Raw genomic sequence first — 20,932 nt, 5'->3', positions numbered from 1 at the left:
TGTTGCCATTTGTAAAAAAAAGGGCATTATTGAGTAAATCTCTTAAATAAAGCTCAGGTGAAGTCAGCCCTGCTTCAGCAGCCCTGGGGAAGGTGGTTTGGGATCCCAGACTGAATGCTGATGGGGGAGCTCATCCTTGCAGTGAGGTTCCTAATCAGCCTCCCCCTTTACAGTGAAAATTATTTCCCCCAAAGTTAAATATTGACTTCTGAATTAAAATCCTGACATTTCTGCTACAGATGTGCAGAATAAGCTTGTGGCCAAAGACAATGAAATCCAGAGCTTGCACAGTAAACTTACTGATACAATGGTGTCAAAACAGCAGCTGGAGCAGAGGATGCTGCAGTTATTGGAGGCTGAGCAAAAGAGAGCTACTGAGGAGGACTCCATGCAAATGCAGGTGCAGGTAGTATTCCTCAAGTGTTTTAAGGGTTTGGGGTTTTCCCTTTCACTCTGTGTCTGTGGAAACACAGACATATCCCTGAAATGCTGCTTTAGTGAAGCTTCCCCACTGAAGAAAGGATGAAAAAACTCTGTTTATGGAGTGAGACCTTGTGTGTGGTGATTTGAGGAGGTGTCACACCTTGAGGAGCACTTGGGGCACGTCAGGAAAAGGTGCTGACCCCATTTCCCAAGCTGTGAAATGATCCATGGTATGGGGCAGCAAACCTTTAATTTTTGTGTCATCTCCCTCCTCCTCCTGGCATCAGGTATGAGAGGCAGCATGGACATAACCTTTGAGGGCTTCAGGGAAACCAGATGGGTTATGGTGGAGCAAGGAGTGTTTTTCCTTGATACAGAACAGGTTCTGGTGCTTCCACTCCAGCTGGTTGGTTGTAGTGGGGAGGAAAAAAAACCCAGCATCTTTTGGAAAGTGTCTGCCATGTAAATGCTGAACTGTTCTTACTAACATAATCATGGCTAAAAGCTAATCCTAGCAAAAGTGGAGTAGCTGCAGATCTCAGCCTGCTTTTCTTTCTGTGCTCTCTTACAAGGAGCTGATAGAGCAGAATGATGCTTTGAATGCTCAGCTTCAGAAGTTTCATTCACAAATGGCAGCCCAGGTACAGCATGTTCTCAGACTTCCTTTTGTAGTCATGACTTGTGAACTTTCATTAAAAGTAAGACTTTTTGTAGCTGGGTATGAGATGGAATGCTGAAAGCAGAGACTTGTGAGCATCCTCTTTTCTAATGTTCTTTAAACTGTTTTAAAACTTTAAGCTTCTTTTTTTTGGGTGGGGGGATAAATCCACTTATTTCCTCCCATAATGGCTTTCATTTATAACTAAAGGGTGTAGTACCTTTTTCAGTGGTTTTTGTCCTGTGGCTTTGCATGTCTACAATTCTGTCTTGTGGTTCTTTTGGTCTTTCTGCAGTCCTCCTATGCATCACCTGGTTGTGCTTTTTCCCTTCTGGTAGCTCCTGTATCAAGCTCTTTGTTCATTTTAGTGCTGATTTCTGTGCAGAAGCAAAAAAGAAAAAAAAAAAATCAAACCAAAACCCCACCAAACCTGCACAATACCTTTCTCAGTTATTTTAATACTTTAAATTTAGGTTTCACTAGTTTCTTACAGACATGATTTCTGTTGTAAACACTGTGTAAAGCCTCAGGATCACTGGAGTTGCCTCCACATAGAAGAAGGTCACAGAAATCAGCTCAGAAAGGCTTTGGGGGGCACAAGTGGAGACTGTTCCTATGCAGTTGGATGCTGCCTTCTTTTAATCATGGATGTGCTTGATGGAATTTGATTAAATTCAACACAGGCTGAAAATCTGGCTTTGCTTGAAGTGCTTTAACCCACTGGGTGGGGAGAGCAGTGAGGGAAGAGCCACTCTAGATTTCCAGCATCTTCATGGCCTGCTCCTCTCATCCCTTTAAGGGCTTTGGAAATAAATTTCTAGGAGGGAAATTGGACTTTTTGGCTGTGAGTTACACAGGGAGGATGCTGGAGGTGTGTGCTTTCCCCAGGTGGCCTCAACTGGCCATGAAAATTCAGGGATGTTTCTCCACCATGCACAGTGGGGGTGAAAATAACACTTGGGAGAAGGGAGTTGGGGCTGCATCCTGCTCTGGATATCAGGGCTGATGAAACTCCTTCAGTTGGTAAGAGGGACTGGAATTGTGAGCATGGAAATCCTCCCACAGTCTGCAGAGGTCCCTTCAGATCCAGTCTGGTGGGTCTCTCTTGCCCTGTTGGGTGTGACAGCCTAGGGACAGGCTTTTTCCAGAGGGGAAAATGCCACTTGCTGGATGTGAGCTGTTGTTGTTTCTGTTCACAACACAACTCCTGATGTACTGGGCAGGATTGCCATTTTTTACCCTCCTCTTTTTTTCCTTTTTTTTTCCCCTTCTTTTTTTTCCCCCTTCTTTTTTTTCCCCCTTCTTTTTTTTCCCCCTTCTTTTTTTTCCCCCTTCTTTTTTTTCCCCCTTCTTTTTTTTCCCCCTTCTTTTTTTTCCCCCTTCTTTTTTTTCCCCCTTCTTTTTTTTCCCCCTTCTTTTTTTTCCCCCTTCTTTTTTTTCCCCCTTCTTTTTTTTCCCCCTTCTTTTTTTTCCCCCTTCTTTTTTTTCCCCCTTCTTTTTTTCCCCCTTCTTTTTTTTCCCCCTTCTTTTTTTTCCCCCTTCTTTTTTTTCCCCCTTCTTTTTTTTCCCCCTTCTTTTTTTTCCCCCTTCTTTTTTTTCCCCCTTCTTTTTTTTCCCCCTTCTTTTTTCTCCACCTTCTTTTTTCCCCCTTCTTTTTTTTCCCCCTTCTTTTTTTCCCCCTTCTTTTTTTCCCCCTTCTTTTTTTCCCCCTTCCTTTTTTTTCCCCCTTCCTTTTTTCCCCCCCTTCCTTTTTCCCCCCCTTCCTTTTTCCCCCCCTTCCTTTTTCCCCCCCTTCCTTTTTCCCCCCCTTCCTTTTCCCCTCCCTTCCTTTTTCCCTCCCTTCCTTTTTCTCCCCCTTTCCTTTTTCCCCCCTTTCCTTTTTCCCCCTTTCCTTTTTCCCTTCCCCCCCCTTTTTCCCCTTTTTTTTCCTTCTTTTCCTTCTTTTTTTTCCCTTTTTTAAAAAATTTTTCTTTTTTTTTTTTTTAATTCGAGTATTTTGTCAGCAGAACATCCCATAAAGCACTCAGTTCCTGGGAGGGAAGTACTGATGAGCCTGTGGCTTGTTTGAATCTAGTGAAGGACAAATACTGGGGGTCTTTTTTCCCTTCATGTTGCACCAGGCCAGAGGGGAAGAGCCATTGCTATGTGCTGATGTTCCTTAGCCAGGAAATATTTGGAAGCATCCTGTGCCAGTTTAAAATAACCAACAAATGCTATTCCTGGCTCAGTGTAGATGGGGATTCTTTGACTTGCTTTACTTCCAGTTATTTGTTTTGTTTTGTTGATTTTTTTTTTTTTCCCTCCTGCAGACCTCAGCTTCAGTCCTGGCAGAAGAACTTCACAAAGTGTGAGCATCCATTTCCTCTGGGATTTTGGGATTTTGGGATTTGGGATTTGCCACCTTCCCTCTACTCACGTGCAGAGTGCAGGGGAGGCACTGCTGAAGGAAATGTTGCTGTCTGTGCTTTTAGCTCCTCATGAAACCACCTTGGGAGCTGGGAAACAGCTTCCTACAGATTTCCCTTCCCTGTGTGGCCTCAGGTTTGGAGTTTTGCTGTAGCTGTGAGCTCCAGAGAAAGCAGCATCTCCTGTGTTGTTGATCCCTGCCTGTGTGCAGGGTCAGTGCAGCGTGCAGGAATGTGCGTGACCGTGAGAATTGTTGGTATTTGGGCTGTGGGGCTGTGCCAGGAGGCTTCTCCCTCTGGGAGATGGGCTGCTGGTTGTGTTTCAGAGCTAGGCAATGTCTCATAAATTTTTTGGCAAGCAGACAGCATTTAAAATGGAAAAGCTTTTGGACCCAAAGTGTGCAGTCAGCAGGATTTGGAGCAGGAGCTGGACTGAAGGGCCAGGGTGTATTTTGGGTTTAGCCTGATGATTCCTGCACCACTTCCATCCACATCTTCTGTGCTGATCTGTCACTGTTTCCCCCTTGTGCAGGATTGCAGAGAAGGACAAACAGATCAAGCAGATGGAGGACTCATTAGGCAGTGAACGTGCCAACTTAACCAGCAAGGAGGAAGAGCTCAAGGTACAATAAAAGCTGTGCCAATGCCAGCTGATCTGGCTGCATGTACAAAATGCAGCCCCCAAGGCTGCTGTCCTTGGGTCTAGAAACAGCCTTTCCAGCTACAGGTCTGCTCTGCTAGGCAAGGCCAGTGCTAGATGCTGGAAAAGCTGTTGATAAGGAAATTTGTGAATTTTCCTTCAAAAAATCCCCTGAAGCTTCACCCTGGAGAGTGAAAGACACTCTGTGTATTTGAACTGCAAATACATTTCTTTTTTTCCTTCCTTCAGGTTTTACAAAATATGAACCTCTCCCTGAAATCAGAAGTGCAGAAGTTACAGGCTCTGACAAATGAACAGGTGAAACAGTTGTTTTGCTTTTCCTCCCTTCCAGTACCTGTTCTGTCATAAATGCAAATGCAGATCTGTTGGCTTTAAGCAAGCTCTGCTTAAGCACCTTAATGGTGTGGGGCTTCCGGATTGGGCTCAGATCTGATTCCCTGCAGTTCTTAGAGCTGCTGGGAGCCCTAATTCTTCCCCCTCCTTCACCAGCAGAGTCTTGTACTTGGATATCCAAGTTACTGAAGCATTTTGCTTGGTTGGTTTAGATTTTCAGGCATGCAGAGTGCAGGACACTTCACAGAAGTGAGCACAGCTGCCTGTGAATATGCAAGCCTGGAATTTGCATACAAGATTCATAAACATCCCCCCAAAAAACCCCCAAAGCCCACAGCTCCCCCTGCCTCACCACAGAGATGTTTTTAGAGCCAAACAAAATGCTGTCCCTGTGTTGCTGCTATGTGGCCTGTTCATTCCAGAAGTGGAAATGAAGTGTTTAATTAGAGATAATCCCAGTTGTCAAATGAATCTCTTGGAGATGGTTTTCCCTTTGTATCATTGCATGCTTGTAGATTGGTGTTGTAAAAGTGCATGAAGACAAGCTTACCCCTTTCACTCTTGATTTCAGTCATGTGCTGGGAGGCCAAATGACTTGTTCTAGCTTTTTAATATTGTGGAATGAAAGGTTGATTGAATCATGTGATGTATCCTAAGTCTGTGTTAATCCTCTTTATAATCTAGGCTGCTGCTGCACATGAGCTGGAAAGGATGCAGAAAAGGTAAATAGCTCTGGGATTTGATAAACAATGTTTATCAGTCTTTTATGTTCTTTTTAGTAATGCTTTTTGTAAGACTTGGATGGGGAAATGTGTTTAACTGTTCTGTTGTTTCTCAGCATTCACATAAAAGATGACAAAATAAGAACTCTTGAAGATCAGCTTCGAGAAGAACTGGCTCAGATTTCAAACACAAAAGAAGAATTCAAGGTAGGATACAGAACAGGTGTTTTTGTGCTGGTTTTTCGTAAGTTTATCAGAGGTTGTGGAGCAACTGCAGAACAGTGAAACTGACCTTTGGGTGCTTAGGTAAATGACAGTGTTGTGTTTGTAAGGCAGGAGCAATGTGGGATATCACAGCAGAGTGAGAGGTGGCACAACACAAGTTAAACACAATGTCTGAGTTGTGGAGAGAGAGGGCTTTTAATTCTGCAAGAGGAGGTTGGACAGTAAAAACTGTTGTGATTTCCCTGCATTCCACCTGCAAATGTGCCTTTCAAGGCCTTGGTGCTTTTGTTTGGAGCTTTTGCTGCTTGGATGATCATGCCAAGCCTCTGTTTTCTGTCAGGCAGATGTGAAAATGCTTATTTTAACTCTGCCTCTTCCCACATTTTCTCATAAGGCTGCAGCTCAACTGCTGAAGCTTTTGTTCTGACATCTGGGGTCTGCAGAGCAAAGCTGCTGCTTGGTTCTGGGTGGTGTGTGCAGAGAGCAGCTTAATTCCTCCTTGCCCTCTGCCACCTTGGCCTTTTTCTTGTGAGCCTGGCCTGTTAGAAACAGAGAGAGAGGTGCTGACTCCATGCCTTGAACTCCTTTAAAGCCTGTGGTGGGTGCTGCTGCTCCTCTGATGTTTCTGGTGTGAGGTCAGTCCCTCTGAAGTTGCCACTGTCACCTTGGTGAGTTTGCTAGCGAGGAACAGAGTGAGTGGGCAGTGGCAGAGGCAGGATGCTTTTGTAGGAGAAGCCTCTGGAGTCTCCTGGGGCTCTTTGAAGCAGGCAGTAAACTTGATTCTTGTATTTAAGTGCCACTTTCAAAGAGGTTTTGATGAGAATCCCTTGCAAGGGCTCTGTAGTTTCTCTAAGCTGTCAGAGGAAAAGAGGGAAGAAGTTTGTTCAGTTAATAAAATAGGAAACAAAGTACAATTTCAGTTGATTTTTGGAATAAAGCTGTTGATTGACTCTTGTGTGCTGGGTCACAGGTGCATAACCAGTGTGGGAAGAGGTGGCAGGCTGGGGGAAGTGGGCAAGTCTCAGGTTAGTGCCACTCTCAGGGCTTTGTGTGGTGGAACATTAGAAATGGTAGGTGAGGTGAAAATGAATGTGAGGAGAAATAGGAGCATCCTTTTAGTCTGATGGTTTCTGTAGTAACTGTTCCCAGGAAAAAGGCCTTAGAGGTGTTGTGAATGGTTATGTGCTGTAATCAGCTCAGTGCTAAAGTAATGGCAAAAATCACCTGCAGGCAGTTCCAGCAGTTCTTGGGAGGTGAATAGAGAGCTGAATGCAGATCATCAGCACTGTGATGGTGCAGAAATCCACAGTGTGCTCCCAGCATGAAGATTATGGGCACTGCTGCTCTCTCCTTCCTCCTCTCTTTGATCCCAAACAGAAACCAGACCAGTGCTGTTCCAAATGCTTCCACCTAAGGAAAATGCTGCTTTTTTCCCAGGCACATGAAAGAGGGAAAAGCCAGGTTCAAACCAGAGCAATGCATTTAATCCTCACTGTTGCTGTCCTTTCTTGCTTGTGTTTTCCCTGTGAGATTTTGGGGTTTTTGCAGAGCACATGTCCTGCTTTTCACTTTTGTGAAGCACCAAGCAAGTCTTCAAAAAGAAGAAAAAAAAAGCAGTAATAGAGGAAGATTTTAAAACACTCTCTGTTAAGGGCTGCTGTGACCATTGTATGGAGCAGGAATGCAGGAGGAGAGGCAAAGTCTGTTTGTCCTTCCCATCCACCTCTTCCCAGGTGTGGGAGCTGTGCAAACCTCTCTCTGCTGGACTGCCAAGTCCTTGCTGTGCACTGAGACAGCTGAAGGGAACTCAAAAAAAACCAAAAAGGGGATCTGGAATCATCTGCTTCACCAGATGAGGGTTTTGTAAGAGGCAGTTATTAAATCTTGACACAATGCTGGTGCTGCTTTTGGAGAAAAATGGGTTCTTTTCTGAGCTTCTCACATTTGGTACTGTCTGATTGTCTGCCAGGGAATAAAGATGGTAACAGCTGAATTTCTCATGGGACATAAGGACAATACTTCTGTCCTTAATACAGAAAAGCAAGACAGAGAAGGAAAGGACTCTTTGTAGTCTTGAAGCTTCCAAAGACTTCTCTGTAATGACTTCTGTGCTATTTAATTGCCTTTTTGCCATTATGGAAAGGCTGTATTTAGGCTCTGCAGTTCTGAACTGATAAAATGCCTCAATTTTCTTCCAGGTTCTGAAGGATCAAAACACAGGTCTGCAAGCTGAAGTTCAGAAGCTGCAGACTCTCCTGTCTGAGCAGGTACAGCCAGTGTTTGCTGAGCTTTTATCAAATATCTTCTGTGCTTTTAATTTCTTCAGTGTTTTTTCTTAACCTGGCTGTAGGCTGAGCTGGTTGATGTCAAAACCTGATGCTTGTTTAGCTATTTTCTCTTCTGTTAGCTATTTTCTCTTCTGTGGAGGGTCAAGTAAGGCAGTTGTGGCTGTCTTGTAGACCTAGTCAGGAGTGTGCAAACAAAATCTGTATTTTTTTTTCCCTCCTGAAGACTCATAAAGCTTAACACAAGCAAGAACTTATTTCTGTAACCACTCTGACCCTTGGAAGTAGAAAACTCTTTCCATTGTGATGTCTTTTGCCTCCTGTTCTGTGTTTTTGCCCATGGCTCACCTGCTGCAGCCAGACTGGTGCTCACAGGATGCTGCAGGTTCAAAGCTGTTGTGTTGTTCAGCTCCATCTCCTTTGGGATGTTCTCTGGGAGAGCCCCTATGAGCATCCCTGACTTTGCACCATTGTGGAATGAGAGAAATTCCTGAAACACTGGAATAAGACTGGCAGGACAGGAAACTTCTCCTGTACTCCTGCTAGTCAGGAGCTCCCTTTTGGAGCTGCTCCCTTTTCTCTGGTGGAGAACCAGGCCTGTAGGCCCTGCTCCCCTGGCTGATCTGGTGTCCTGCCTGAAGGACTGGAGGTGATTTTGCTTGGAAGTTGCTTTATGTTTCCCACCTGGTCTCTCCCAGTGTGGTGGAGCTGAGGAATCATAAATGTTCTGCTGAGTGAGCCTCAGGTGGAGCTTGTGGTTCTGATAAATGCTCAGAAGGGGCAGATTTTCAGGTACTGAGCTGGCTGCAAGTCCAGCAGTGTAAAGCCATTAAGGCATTTGGGCTGGATCTGTCCCTCCTGAAAGATTGAGGTTTTTTTTTCCAGCATTAGTATTAGACACATATACCATGAGGATTTTCTCTCCCTACTTTGTTTTCCTTTCTGGATTAGTGTTGTAAACAAGCTTCTGGTAAAGTTGGTGCTTTCCAATTATTTGTTTTTGAATTCCCAAACCTTTATTGATCCAATTAATGATGCCCCCATTTTTTTTTTCTTCACAGACAAACAAAGACTTGATAGAGCAGATGGAAAAAAGGTAAGAAACTGTGTTTTGAATCAGAAGCTAAAATAAAGGTTTTGGTGGCAGTAAGGTTACTGTTGATAGCTAACTGCCTTCAAAGTTAAATTCTCTTTTTTCCTAATTTTCACTCTTGCTTTTTCAGCATGAGAGAGAGGGATGATAAAATCAAGACAGTTGAAGAGCTGCTTGAGGCAGGACTCATCCAGGTGGCTACTAAAGAGGAGGAGCTAAAGGTAAAATCCCTCTTACTCTCTTTTGATGGGGAAATAGAGATTAAGTGCTCTTATGCAAGGTGAATGTTGGAGTGCTCATAGTTGAGTGGAATTCCTTCTGAACAGGAAAAGCACCTTGTGAAGATGAGGTTGAAACCTTTTCTATAAGACAGACTAAGCATGAGCATCAGTGGACTAGAATAAATAAATAAGTATAAGTAAATAAAGCTTCCCTCTGCTTAGTCTAGGGCAGATTTTGCTAAAAAGCCCTTTGGAATAATGGGAATATATTTCTAGAGCTGTACATTTGGTTTAATCCCCAACAAACCTCCCTTTAGGAAAGGGTGTTTTGTATAAACTTGGTATTATAAAACTGCAGGTTTTTTGGTCTTAGTTGATAATCTGAAAGGTTATGTAGATTATGAACTAGTGACATTTCTGGAATGGTGATAAAGTTATTTCCTTCCTGTTTATTCATAAAGAAGGCAGTGATGAGAAGCCTGGAGAGGCAGTACAGAAATCCATTTTGAGCTGGCTCCTGTGGGAAGCTGTGTCCACCTGGGCACAGCCAAGACAATGTTTTTCCCTTTCTTAAGGTGCCTGAATTCCAGGGGCACCAATTGCTGCCACCCCTGTGCTGGGGAGGGGTTGTAAACCCTGAGGTTACTGAGCAGCCAAAGCTGTGAGCACCCCATAGACTCCTTTAGGCTGAAGAACCCTCTGAGATCGAGCCCAACCATCCCCAGCACTGCCAAACCACATCCCCAAGTGCCACACCCACATGGCTTTTAAATCCCTCCAGGGATGCTGGTATTTTGCAAGTGATTTGTTTGAAATAATATTTTACAATTTTTTAATAATGCTGACAAGTGATGTTCAGATTATGTGATTTTTATTCTTGTAGTGCTGTTCTGTACAAAGGCATCTTTGAATTCTTACATATTTTGGATGTTATTATTGACTCTAGAGTAGGATCTAGACTGTTAAAGCCTATGGTGTTATATAATTTTTATTTGTATTCCCAGAGTGGTGAGAAGCCTGTCTGTGGGAGAATCCCAGTATTATGTAAATACAAATGAATAAATGGGCTGTACAAAAGATGGGCTGTAACATGATTTGTTGCATTTATTTTTCTGACCTCTCTGCTCAGTTACAGCACTCCCACCTTGCCCTAATTTCCTATAAATTAGTGTCCACTCCAAGTTATCCATGGTGAATAATTAGTATGTTGAATACTTTGGCTCCAACACCTGCAGAGGGGGGTCTCTTCCAGACTTTCAAAGTCTTTCACTTATTCTAAAAGAAATTACTTTTCTGTCAAGCTTAACACTTTTTCCCCCACAAATGAGGCTTTCATTATCTCTGTGTCTGCTTTCAAAGGCCCTGAGAACGGAGAATTCATCTCTGAGAAAAGAACTTCAAAGCCTGCAAATTCAGCAATCAGAGCAGGTAGTACTTTTCATCTAAAACTTTTATTACACCTAAACTAAATCTGAAAGAATCTTGCTGTGGTTGCAGAAGTCAAGGGAAGAAGGTGGAGTTGCCTTTGAAGCCTGTTGGCAAAGCATCCTGTTTTCTTTCAGCCTTGGTCTGGGAGCTGATGCTTCTGTCAAATGTTTGCTTTGCAGAAGTGTCAGAAGCAGGGCAGATGTTCAGGATCCAGGCAGTGCTGCCTGAGGGTGAGGGCTGGGAACACAAACCCTGTGAGGAAGCCCTGAGGGAGCTGGGGGTGCTCAGCCTGCAGCAAAGGAGACTCAGGGCTGCCCCCATCACTCTCACAGCTCCTGAAAGGTGCCTGTGCTCAGCTGGGGCTGGGCTCTGTCTCCAGCAGCACTGACACAGCCAGAGCACACAGCCTCGAGCTGCACCAAGGGAAATACAGGTTGGATAGCAGGGAAAAGGTTTTACAGAAAGGGTGAGAAAGTTCTGGAATGGCTGCCCAGGGAGGTGGTGGAGTCCCCATCCCTGGGTGTGTTTAACAAAGCCTGGATGTGGCACTGGGTGCCAGGGTTGAGCTGTTGGGGCTGGGTTGGACTCGATGATCCTGAAGGTCTCTTCCAACCCAGTGATTCTGTGAGTTTGTCATGCTCTGAAATGGCCATGGATCTCCTTTTGCAGAAGCCTGGAGCAGCAGGCATGGCTGGCAGGCAGCTTGTACTGCCTCAGATTCATGATGAATGTTTGAGCATCCCAGTGTCAATCCACACTCTGCAGGTGTCACTTGTCCCCCTTCCCCTCGTGTCTGCTCAGTGACACTGTCACAGTGTTGTCACTTTTGATGTGCTGGTCAGGAAGTGCCTTTCCCTGACATCCAGCTCTGCTTGGACACCTCAGGAGGGCAATTAGCTCCTAGAAAATCATGTCTGGAAGAGGGGAGGCACAGGGACCCTGTAGAGATGTGCAGCAGTGTCAGCATTAAAGGGCAGCTGATGAAATGATGGTCCTGAACTTCACCCTCTCCTGTGTGGATGTGGGTTTGCTTTTGTTTTCCTGGAACTTGCAGCAAGTTTAGTATTACTGCTTGGCCAGGAGCTTTAGACTAATTTTCTCAGGGGCAGCCAAATAAATAAAATATTAGGCTGCTACATAGTTCATGCAGCTCTCTATCCTCACCCCTCAACATTCACAGATTGTTTTGCTCTGTTCTGTTTTTCCTAAGATGAAGCTTTGTTTTTCACAGGTTTCCTTCCAATCACTGGTGGAGGAACTGCAGAAAGTGTAAGTTACTGCACAGATTGAATTTCTGATTAATTCTGTATCTTTATTCCATGACTACTAGTGTATTGCTTCCTTGAAATCATTGGCTTTTGGCTGGGTGAAGTGTGTGTGTGGCAGGAAGCATTTCCATTTTGGAAACATGTCACACCAGATCAATACCTGCTGAAAATCCAGTTGCTGCTCTGCTAAGCAGTTAATTTCATAAACCTGGCTTTGACTAGGTGAGGAATTGCTCTGATTTATCAGATAATCATTTTTGTTCAGTAGGCACTTGAAAAAGAGTGGGATTGTCCCCTGTGTGTTTTAAGTTGATAAATACTTTGCTGGAATGTCCAATGAAGGCTGATTTTAAGTGTGTGTCATTCGAGGCACTCTTGATATCTTAATTTGCATTTTTTGATTGTAGTGGTATTGATTTAGCATGTGAACTGCTGGTCATATAAAGCCAGCTGGTTCTGCACTAGTCCCAGTCTTACTCTCCCTATTTGTTCCTCTTGCCTGGTCCCACTCTAGATCCCTGAGGCTGGGGATGGGATGGGATGTGATAGCAGGAGCAATTTTTTTTTATTTGCTTGAGTAGCACACTTTTTTTCAGCCAGCTTTTATTTCTCTGCTCTTTTTAAGGATCCACGAGAAGGATGGAAAAATAAAATCAGTGGAAGAACTCCTACAAGCTGAAATCCTAAAAGTAGCAAGCAAGGAGAAGACTGTTCAGGTATCTGTGTGCAATCCCTGCAATTCCTTTGTGTGTTGGTGCCACAACCACATTTGTCTGTTACTGCATGGCATTCTACAGTGATCAATCTGTAGCATCCATTTTTGTGGTGTTTTTGTGTTTCCATTGTCCAACCCTGTCTTGTTTTGTCATTGAAAAGGCTTTGACACAGGAAATAGAGGCTCTGAAAGAAGAAGTAGGAAATTCCCAGCTTGAGATGGAAAAACAGGTAAAATACTTTAGTGGCAGCAGTGTGAACCAGCCTTGCCTTGGATGTGCTGCTCACTGTTTCTGTTCTAGTGTGTTCTGTTTCACTGGTGAATGTCCTTGGGTAAGGAACTTCCTCATGCTGGAGCTACACTGTTCTTGGATATAAAGCCATAAAAATGTAGGATAATTAATGATATCCTTCAGAAACCACATACCTCAGGAAACCTGAACTTTTTGGGCTGTTAGTATGGAATTTGGCAAGAATTGCTATAGCTTTAATGCATTGCAACATCAGCTCTGCCTGGGCACACTGTCCCTGTAGTAAACATGAAACCCTGGGGCATCCTTGGGGCTGACAACTTGGAAATCTCAAGTGCTGAAATTACTGCTCCTGTTCTGGCCTTTCTGTGTTGCTGGAGCAATACTGCAGGCCCAGGTAAACCCAAGACTGTTTATATTTTTTTCCCCAGTGCCCAAAAAGAGTTCAATCTAGGCACAGTCAGTTTTACTTTAGCTGTCAGGAATGCAGGGATGGAGGAGAATGGGCTTTTTTGGCATGATTGCTGTCTGGCATCCAAAGCAAGGGAAGCCCACGTTTCCTCAGGGAGCCCATTCTGCAGGCAGCTCAGTCCATTGTGCTGTCAGGAAATGTGCTTGTTTGTGTGGGTTGTGATTTTGGTCTGCCCTCTTTTCAGTCCCTTTAGCTGCATTCCAACATGTCACCCCCTGCTCAGTGTTGGAGTTTTGTCCTTTTTAGGCAAAGCTTCACAGAATGTGTTTCCGCCTTGGGCTTTTCCTCCAAAGCAAATTTCCAGGAACTGAGGGAGTTGTTTGTGTCTATTTCCTTCCCTGGAACTGTCAGAGCCCAGAAAAAAAAATGTAGTTTAGATTTGCTGCTTCTGGAATGCTGTGTGAGAGATGCTTGCTCCAAAGGTGATGTATCTGTGCACCTTTTGGTCTCCTGCAAGCAGAAGGGAGATTTTTGGGAATGTCTGAAACTCCTGCTGTGTTGTGGTAGAGGATTGACAGATAACCACTGTCAGGCTTTCACACAGCATTCAAAAGTAACATTCCCACTAAATCTTACATCTCCAGTCCACATTCAGCCTTAGAATGGGAATTTAAGGGAGTGCTGACTTTTCAGAGAGCACCCAAAAAGCATTTCCTTATGCAGAGCTCTCAGTGGCCAGGGATGGTCTCTGTGGTAGGAGCTGCTGTTGACAGTGGGGTGGTGGTCACAGTCACTCTCTGCTTCTTCCTCTGTGTCTCCTGTGGGCCTGCTTGTTGTTCCCATTTGCACTGTTTCCTTGGCTGCTCTGGAAGTCACATTTTAAATGTGGGGAATGTAAATAGTTGGAGACACTCGGTGCCTTGTAATTAAAAAAGTGCATTTATGCTTACTGCAATAAATGGTGCATCAGAAAATGTCTGATAGTTTTTCCCTGTGTTTCTTCATAGAGCAATTTTTAGCATTTGTGTGCCTTTTCCATGTGCATTGAACTGAAGTGCTGATTATTTTCTTTAGGTGACAATAACATCACAAGTCAAAGAACTTCAGACTCTGTAAGTGCAGTTGTTAATTCTGGTCTGCCCTGTGCACCCCTTACTGACCCCTTAAATTCAAGTCAGGATGGAGGGATGTAGGCAAGGCATGGTGGAAAACCTGCTTTGGTAACACCTGAGCTGTAGGGGTGGGGAAATGATCATTCAGTCCCTTGTGTCCCCAGCTGGGGAGGGGCAGGGAAGTGTTTTTGGATGAGGAGAGCACACATTTGTGAAACCCCTGCAATGTGTCAGCTCAGAGTTTGCTTTCACCTAATGAGCAGTGCCAGTGATCAAGGGCATCTCCTGCTCAGGCAGGCTGAAGTGGAAGTGCTCACACATTGGTTTTTAGTAGGTGAACTGTGCTTGTGCCTTTGATCACAGATCTGCTTTTGTTAGGTGCTGTAAATCACAGGATGTTTTATTTCCAGGTGGATGAAAGAGCAAAGGGTTTATGCTGTGTTTGTCTGTGTTCAATGGCACAGGTTGAAGGGGAAGGAAAAGCAGGTGAAAACCATGGAGGCCTTATTGGAAGAGAAGGAGAAAGAGATTGTTAAGAAAGGAGAATGTCTGCAGGTAAGCTGCTTTAATATTCTGAAGGGAAATAAGTTCTGTTGCAGCTTGTCTGGCTGGGAAGAATAAAGCCACACTTTTAACTTTGCTTTTTATCTATCCAAAGGGTCAGAAGGATACAATTGCACAATTAACCAGTAAAGTTCAGGAGCTGGAACAACAGAACCTGCAACAACTCCAACAGGTACAGCCTGCAGAGTGGATGTGGTTTGGGAGTGCTGCTTGCTTGAACAGGAAGCTGTTTTTTCTCCTCTTCCTCACACAGAGGATTTGCATTGGCTTCAGCTTAGAGATGTTTTAAATCCAACTTAACTAAGCTGTTTATAATGCAGAGAGCCCACTAGTTCAGCTGTGTTCATCCAAAACAGGTTTTACATGGCTAGCAGGTTCTGGGAGGTTTTAACTGGGATGATACTGTGCATAAAGAGGAGCTTTGGTGGTCTGAAAGCCTTGGAGCTCACAGACAGTCCCAGCTGTGTCCCAGCCACCTCCTTTCCAGGCTGAAGCAGCATCTCTGCAGGGCTCTGGTCATGCAGGAGCTTTGGCTGCAACTGAATGTAGCAGCATCTCTTGAAGTGGTCAGGCTATGCTGTGACTCCTTCCTGCCTTTCCCTGGGGCTGGAATATTTTGGCTTTTGATTTCCTGCACTGGACTTGAGAGCAGACAACTGGACAGCCTCGAAGCCAGGTGTTACTTAATGGAAGAATTTTTCCAGTAAGGTGGTATTCTGGCTCAGTTTGGATTTTTGTTGATGGAGGAGACTGAGTTGGACTTTTATTTTGGGTGGATGTCTAGACACAAGCATTTATCCCAGGGGGAAGATGGAATGGAGAGCAGTTGGCTGGTGTGAAGTTTGGGATGCTTGGTGTAAGCTCTGTTTCTGAAATCCATTATGTGATTAGATATTCTTGGAGCAATGCCTGATGCAAAATTCCTGGTATTTCTTTGGCAAGTGTCTTGCAAGCTGTGTGTTGCCCCTTCTCATGCTGTTGATTTGAAAACTGTGTCATCAAAATGAGACTGGGAATTACTTTTTCAGGTCCCTGCTGCATCCCAAGCCCAGGACGTGGAGAACCTGTGAGTATGCAGAGTAGCACTCCCTCAAGTGCCTGCTGGGAATATACATTGAGTTTATCTTCAGCTGGAATGTTTGAATTGCTGTCAGGAATTTCATGGCCTTTGCTAAAATAAGCTGTTAGTGCTGGTGGCTGCTGCCATGGCTGGTGTCCCTGCCCTGAGCTGTGCTGCTCTCACACTGGGAATGTGCACCCAGGGCTCTATTAACCAGTGGAATTGCTGCTGCTCCTCATGTCTGGTGCTAATTCCTCCTGCTGTTCAGCATGTTGGAGGTTGTAGCGCCCGTGGCTCAGTCGGTGACAGAAGTGAATAGATCCGGTTTGTGCCATTTTCAGGCTGAGATGCAGTAGCCAATTCAAAGCTCCTGTTTTATGGAGAAATGCTGCCAGGCTTTCCTCTGCTTTGTCTGGCTGCTCCAAGTCAGAGGAAGGTTGTATGAGACTGTGCCACAAAGGGCTCTGTCTGCAAAGCAGCTCCTGGGCTGTGCTGCTCTGTGCTCTGTGGTACCTGAGGCAGCCTCAACACACACAAAATGTATTTATCTCCTGCTGCACAAACTGCCCCAGTTTGAGTGGCTGTTCCTTTTTAGCATAAATTCTTTAGCATTTTTTTCCCCTACTTTAACCCTTTCTCCTTACTTTCTAAACCATCTCTGCAGGTTGAAAGGGGAAGAAGAACAAATGAAGAAGTTGAAAGCTATGGTGGAAGAAAAAGAGAGAGAAATTGCAAACCAAGTAAAACAGTTACAGGTAAAGTTTTGATAGAAGCACGTTATCTTGAGGAGTGTGTATCTATATATATACAGAGTACATATATGTGAGTGTATATCTCTCTCTATATATTGTATATCTCTGTTGATACATGAGTATGTATTGCCTTTTTTCTTTCAACAGGATGTACAAAAAGAAAACGAATCTTTCAAAGCTCAAATACAGGAATTAAAGCAGGAGAACTGCAAACAGGTACAGCTTCCAATTGCAGTGTTACTGAGAGAAGTCAAAAATGAATGGTGGTAGCTTGCATGGAAAACCAGGAGTTGTACTGCCCATGGAAATTCAGGGGCACCTTTGGGGTTGGGTTGTACTGAGCCAGCTTTTCTGGCTGCTGCATATCTGTTCCTGCTTCCTTTTATCATGTGGATTTGCAGCCTTGTGCTCCTCCTTATGCCTGCTGTGTTCCTGGCCAGAGGAGGCTGCACAGGATTCCCTCCAGGGCCCAGAGTGCAGCTTTGTGGTGTTGCAGCAGTGCCTGGTGAACAAGGCACATCCTGGTCTCTGCTGCTCTGCTCTGCTCCTGACACATCTCTGATCTCTTTGTAGGCATCTCTGGCTGTCCAAAGCGAGGAGCTTCTACAAGTGTGAGTACTGCCAGGTTGTTGAATGCATTAGAGAATTGATTCAGTTCAGTTAATTGCTCAGGAAATTTAGAAATAAATGCCAAATGTACAGTATCAGACGATGTGAAGTGGCCAGTAAAAAAAGAAATAAATTAAATTACTGTCTCATAGAAGTTGAGCACGGGAGATTCTGCTCACACTGCTTATCCTCAGGTGTAATCTCCTGCAGACAGACAGTGCTGGCAATGTGTTGTGCCCACCATAGAAGCAAGCCTTGATTGATGTTATTTTGAATGCATGCCAGCTCAGCTTATGGCTGAAGAGTTAAATGTTGGTGTTTCAAGCAAACATGACAGGCTTTTTTCTGGAACTTCAGCCTAGCAGAGGGTTGTTCCTATTACAAAATCATCTGGAAATCTCTTCCAGGGAAAACCTCAGGGGTAAAAGTGTGTTATAATGTGGGGCTGAAGCACATTAAATAACTATGTGGTAGCTAATGCTGTATTGTGCTAAGCAAATTGCCACTGTCATGCATTTTTAGCTGGCTGGATTATTTGTCTTTCAAGTTAAATGACTTACAAATTGTGGATTAGGTGCTTGAAAGGGAACACTCTCATTCAGCAGGCAGTGCCTGTTCTGTGGTGTTGTACTGGCGTGGGCTGGCTGACTACCCTCAGCTAATGTGTTGCCTTTCCATGGCCCTGCTAAATGTGTGCAGATGCCTGTTGTAGGCAAACAACAGCTTTACAATGGGTTTGCTCAGGCTGAGTGCTTCAGGGAGCAGTGGGAAGCAGGCAGTGCTGCCAAGTCAGTGAAAACAGCTTTTCAGAGAGAGCTGAAAAGGGAAGGGAAGGCAAGTTAGTGTGTGGGAAAGGGTGTCAGTGCTTCACTGGGAATTTCTTCAATGTCTCCTGACTTGTTTGTGGTTCCCTTTGTTAATTCAGGGTTGCAGGCAAAGAGAAGGAAATTGCCAATCTCCAGAGCGAGCTCGCCTCTCAGAGAAATGCTTTTGAGCAGCAGAGGAAAAAGAACAACGTAAGGAAATTCTTCCCCCACCACTCCAGAAAAAAGCCCCAAAACAACCAAACCTGTGTTCCCAGCACTTCTTGAGGCCTGGGACATTTTTCAAAGAGTGTTTCTGACAGCTGTATTGTGTCCCTGGGTGCTCCTTTCCTCTTGGGAGTGACTCAGCACACCTGACTTCACTGCTCAGAATTGTGTCAGCTCCTGGACAATTTGTTGGTTGGATGAGAGGAAGGAGATTTGCTAGGGGACACATCCCACAGCAAGTTCTTGGATTTGGATTCCAACCTGGTTAACCCTGTTCAGACACATGCCCTTTGCCAAGGGCAGGGAGGGTGGGAGGAGGAAAGGAGCTGTGCTCCGACAGAGTTCTGGTCCTTGTGTTGGGACATAGGGCAGGAATTTTACCTTCAGGGTGCTCAGATCTGGCTCTTCCCATTCCTGAGAGTGGTTGATCCTGATCTTCTAAAGGAAGTGAAGGACTGAGCCTTCCTGCACAGCAGCTGCTGAGGGTGCAGTCTGGGTTCTTTGTAGATGGAATTAAAGATTGTATCTTCCATCACAGAACAGTGGAGTTACTTCCTTGTAATGCATTACCTGTGCAGGGCAGGGGAGTGTTATCTTTTAAGTTATATGGAAGAAAGTTAAAACACAGGGTGTTTATCTCACCTGTCTCTCCTTGATACCCTGTAAAATCCAATGAATAGCAGGCAATAAGCTTTATTTCTTAATAGTCAGACAGTCAAAGGAAAATACACAAAGAAAATATTGAGAACTTTTGAGCAAGAAGTGCTGTTTAAGAGCTGAAATAAAGTGGAGAGAAAGAGGCTGAGTAGTCTCAGAAGATGGATGATGAGCTGGAAAGGTAGAACAGAAGGTTTGTTTCCTGCAGATTCACAAGGGCTGAATATCCTTTGTGCTGCAGGCAAAGTCTGGCTGCTGCTAAAGGCAGACCAGGCCTGTAGGTCCCAGCTTTTTCTCAGTTTTATCCAATGTTGTGTTTATATCCTGTGAACAGCCCGTTGGATTGTGGGCCAATAGGAGTGGTAAAGCAAAATTAGTGTAGCTGTTTGCTAGGCTTTTGATGAATTTAAAATGCAACCTTTCCAAAATAACCCTTTGCTAAAGGAGATTTGCTCTGAGGGTTGGAAAAAGTTAAATCTAAATCCCAAGCACTGTAATCTCCTTGCTGCAAGGCCCCACCATCCTTCAGAAGAGCTGTGGAGCTGCTCTTAGAAGAGCTCTCAGGCTCTCACTGATTGTGTTGACATCTTGTGGAGTACACGTTTGATGACCTCGCCAAGAAAGACACAGGAGGGTGGCACCGTGGCCTTCCCACGTGCATCTGGGATGTGCTCACCTCTTCTGAAACCCCAGAGCCTCCCAGGAGGGTGCTGAGCACCAAACCAGTTCTCTGTGGGTGCAGTGGAGAGAGCTGCAAACCCTGAGCCGCGCGTTGCCAAGAGCAGCGCCGGGGTTTGGGCTGAGGTGTGGTTGCAGGGTCAGGGCTGTAGATGTGCACACCTCCGTGTCTCCTGGGTCCATGCTGGGTTCTGCACTGCAACATGCCTAACACTCTGTTGTGTAATCTGTGGTTTGGTGTCTGTGTTCCTCACTACTTTTGAAAACTTCCCTCTTTCTTCTTACAAGTGCAGTCAAAGTGTGGGGTTGCTGTAGTGATAATGCTCTGCAGTAACATTTGCATCAGTTTTGGACATGGGGCAGGTTGGGCAGAAATTGGCTTTTTCCCCCCCCCCCCCCCCCCCACTTTTCATTCAGACTCTTTGAACATCACACTTGTTTTTGCTAGTGTATGTCATACTCCCCAGCAAAATCACCTTGCAGTAACCAGCATTTAAATGCAAATGGTGGAATGTAATGGGAAATATTTCTCTGAAGTAAAAGCACAAACAGTTTGAATATTGGCTGAACTGAAATCATTCTTTCTAAAAATGATTAGGACCTTCGGGAGAAAAACTGGGAAGCAATGGAAGCATTGGCATCAACTGAAAAATTGCTGCAGGAGAAAGTGAACAAGACTGCCAAGGTTGTAATGTTGACTGCTAGAAATGATGCATTAAGCTAGAAGCAGATCTGCAGCTGGTTCTTTAAGTGAAATGGAGACATTTAACTTTTACTGCAGTTTAAGTATAACCTCTTCTGAGTGATCATTCATATACTTTCACCTCTGCTTCTTCCTGTTGTCTTTAGGTTGTTTGTTTTTTTTTAATGGTTAGTTTGTGGGCATGCTGACTTTTGATTTCTGTTTGCATAATTGTTAGAGCTGTTGTGAATTGGTTTTGATTTGTGGGGAGCTCCCATGAAAAGCTGTGCTGGTGAGCAACCTGCTTTCTTCTACTGGGCTTTGGCTGTGCTTGAACAAATCTGTTGGACCTGGGAAGAACCAGGACTAAATTATTATTATTATTAAAAAATCTAGGAGCTTCTCAGAAAATTCTCACCACAGCTGTGAATTTCCTCCTTGAAGGCACATGAAGCTTGACAGGGAATATTGGACCAATGTTCAAAATTATATGGGATGTCAGTTGCTTGTGTTTGCCATGGGCCTGATTCAGTGTTCATTGCCACTGTGCAGAACTCAAAAAAAACTAAAAAAACCCATCCAACTAACCCTAAGAGCAGCAGCCAGGAGCAGAGGAGCTCTGCTTTGGGGTTGTGTGTCTGTTCTGGAGCTGTGTCTGCTCTGTGCTGGCAGGAGCCTGTCCCTGCTC

At 44.5% G+C, this 20,932-nt stretch overlaps 1 protein-coding gene across 12 annotated transcripts in view; it reads left to right on the top strand.

The window, feature by feature from the left end:
• Positions 1–20,932, top strand: part of KTN1 (kinectin 1) — a 79,486-nt gene that overhangs the window by 41,761 nt on the left and 16,793 nt on the right. For 4 of the 12 annotated variants that reach the window (XM_077180848.1, XM_077180843.1, XM_077180846.1 and 1 more), the window contains exons 11-33: positions 240–406; positions 996–1,064; positions 3,391–3,428; positions 4,019–4,109; positions 4,376–4,444; positions 5,165–5,202; positions 5,319–5,409; positions 7,626–7,694; positions 8,774–8,808; positions 8,936–9,026; positions 10,386–10,454; positions 11,686–11,723; positions 12,348–12,438; positions 12,599–12,667; positions 14,174–14,211; positions 14,676–14,766; positions 14,870–14,947; positions 15,804–15,841; positions 16,500–16,590; positions 16,735–16,803; positions 17,161–17,198; positions 18,122–18,212; positions 20,161–20,247. In XM_077180848.1, coding sequence (XP_077036963.1) covers positions 240–406; positions 996–1,064; positions 3,391–3,428; positions 4,019–4,109; positions 4,376–4,444; positions 5,165–5,202; positions 5,319–5,409; positions 7,626–7,694; positions 8,774–8,808; positions 8,936–9,026; positions 10,386–10,454; positions 11,686–11,723; positions 12,348–12,438; positions 12,599–12,667; positions 14,174–14,211; positions 14,676–14,766; positions 14,870–14,947; positions 15,804–15,841; positions 16,500–16,590; positions 16,735–16,803; positions 17,161–17,198; positions 18,122–18,212; positions 20,161–20,247 — 1,646 coding nt within the window. The remainder of the gene's footprint in view (positions 1–239; positions 407–995; positions 1,065–3,390; positions 3,429–4,018; positions 4,110–4,375; positions 4,445–5,164; positions 5,203–5,318; positions 5,410–7,625; positions 7,695–8,773; positions 8,809–8,935; positions 9,027–10,385; positions 10,455–11,685; positions 11,724–12,347; positions 12,439–12,598; positions 12,668–14,173; positions 14,212–14,675; positions 14,767–14,869; positions 14,948–15,803; positions 15,842–16,499; positions 16,591–16,734; positions 16,804–17,160; positions 17,199–18,121; positions 18,213–20,160; positions 20,248–20,932) is intronic. The other 8 variants (XM_077180851.1, XM_077180845.1, XM_077180850.1 and 5 more) reach the window with 4 other exon arrangements.

The sequence above is a fragment of the Agelaius phoeniceus genome, chromosome 6 (genome assembly GCF_051311805.1).
Source record: "Agelaius phoeniceus isolate bAgePho1 chromosome 6, bAgePho1.hap1, whole genome shotgun sequence".
In the NCBI taxonomy this organism is placed as follows: Eukaryota; Metazoa; Chordata; class Aves; order Passeriformes; family Icteridae; genus Agelaius; species Agelaius phoeniceus.
The sequence above is the reverse complement of the archived record's forward strand: the minus strand, read 5'-3'. Positions and strand labels throughout refer to the sequence as shown.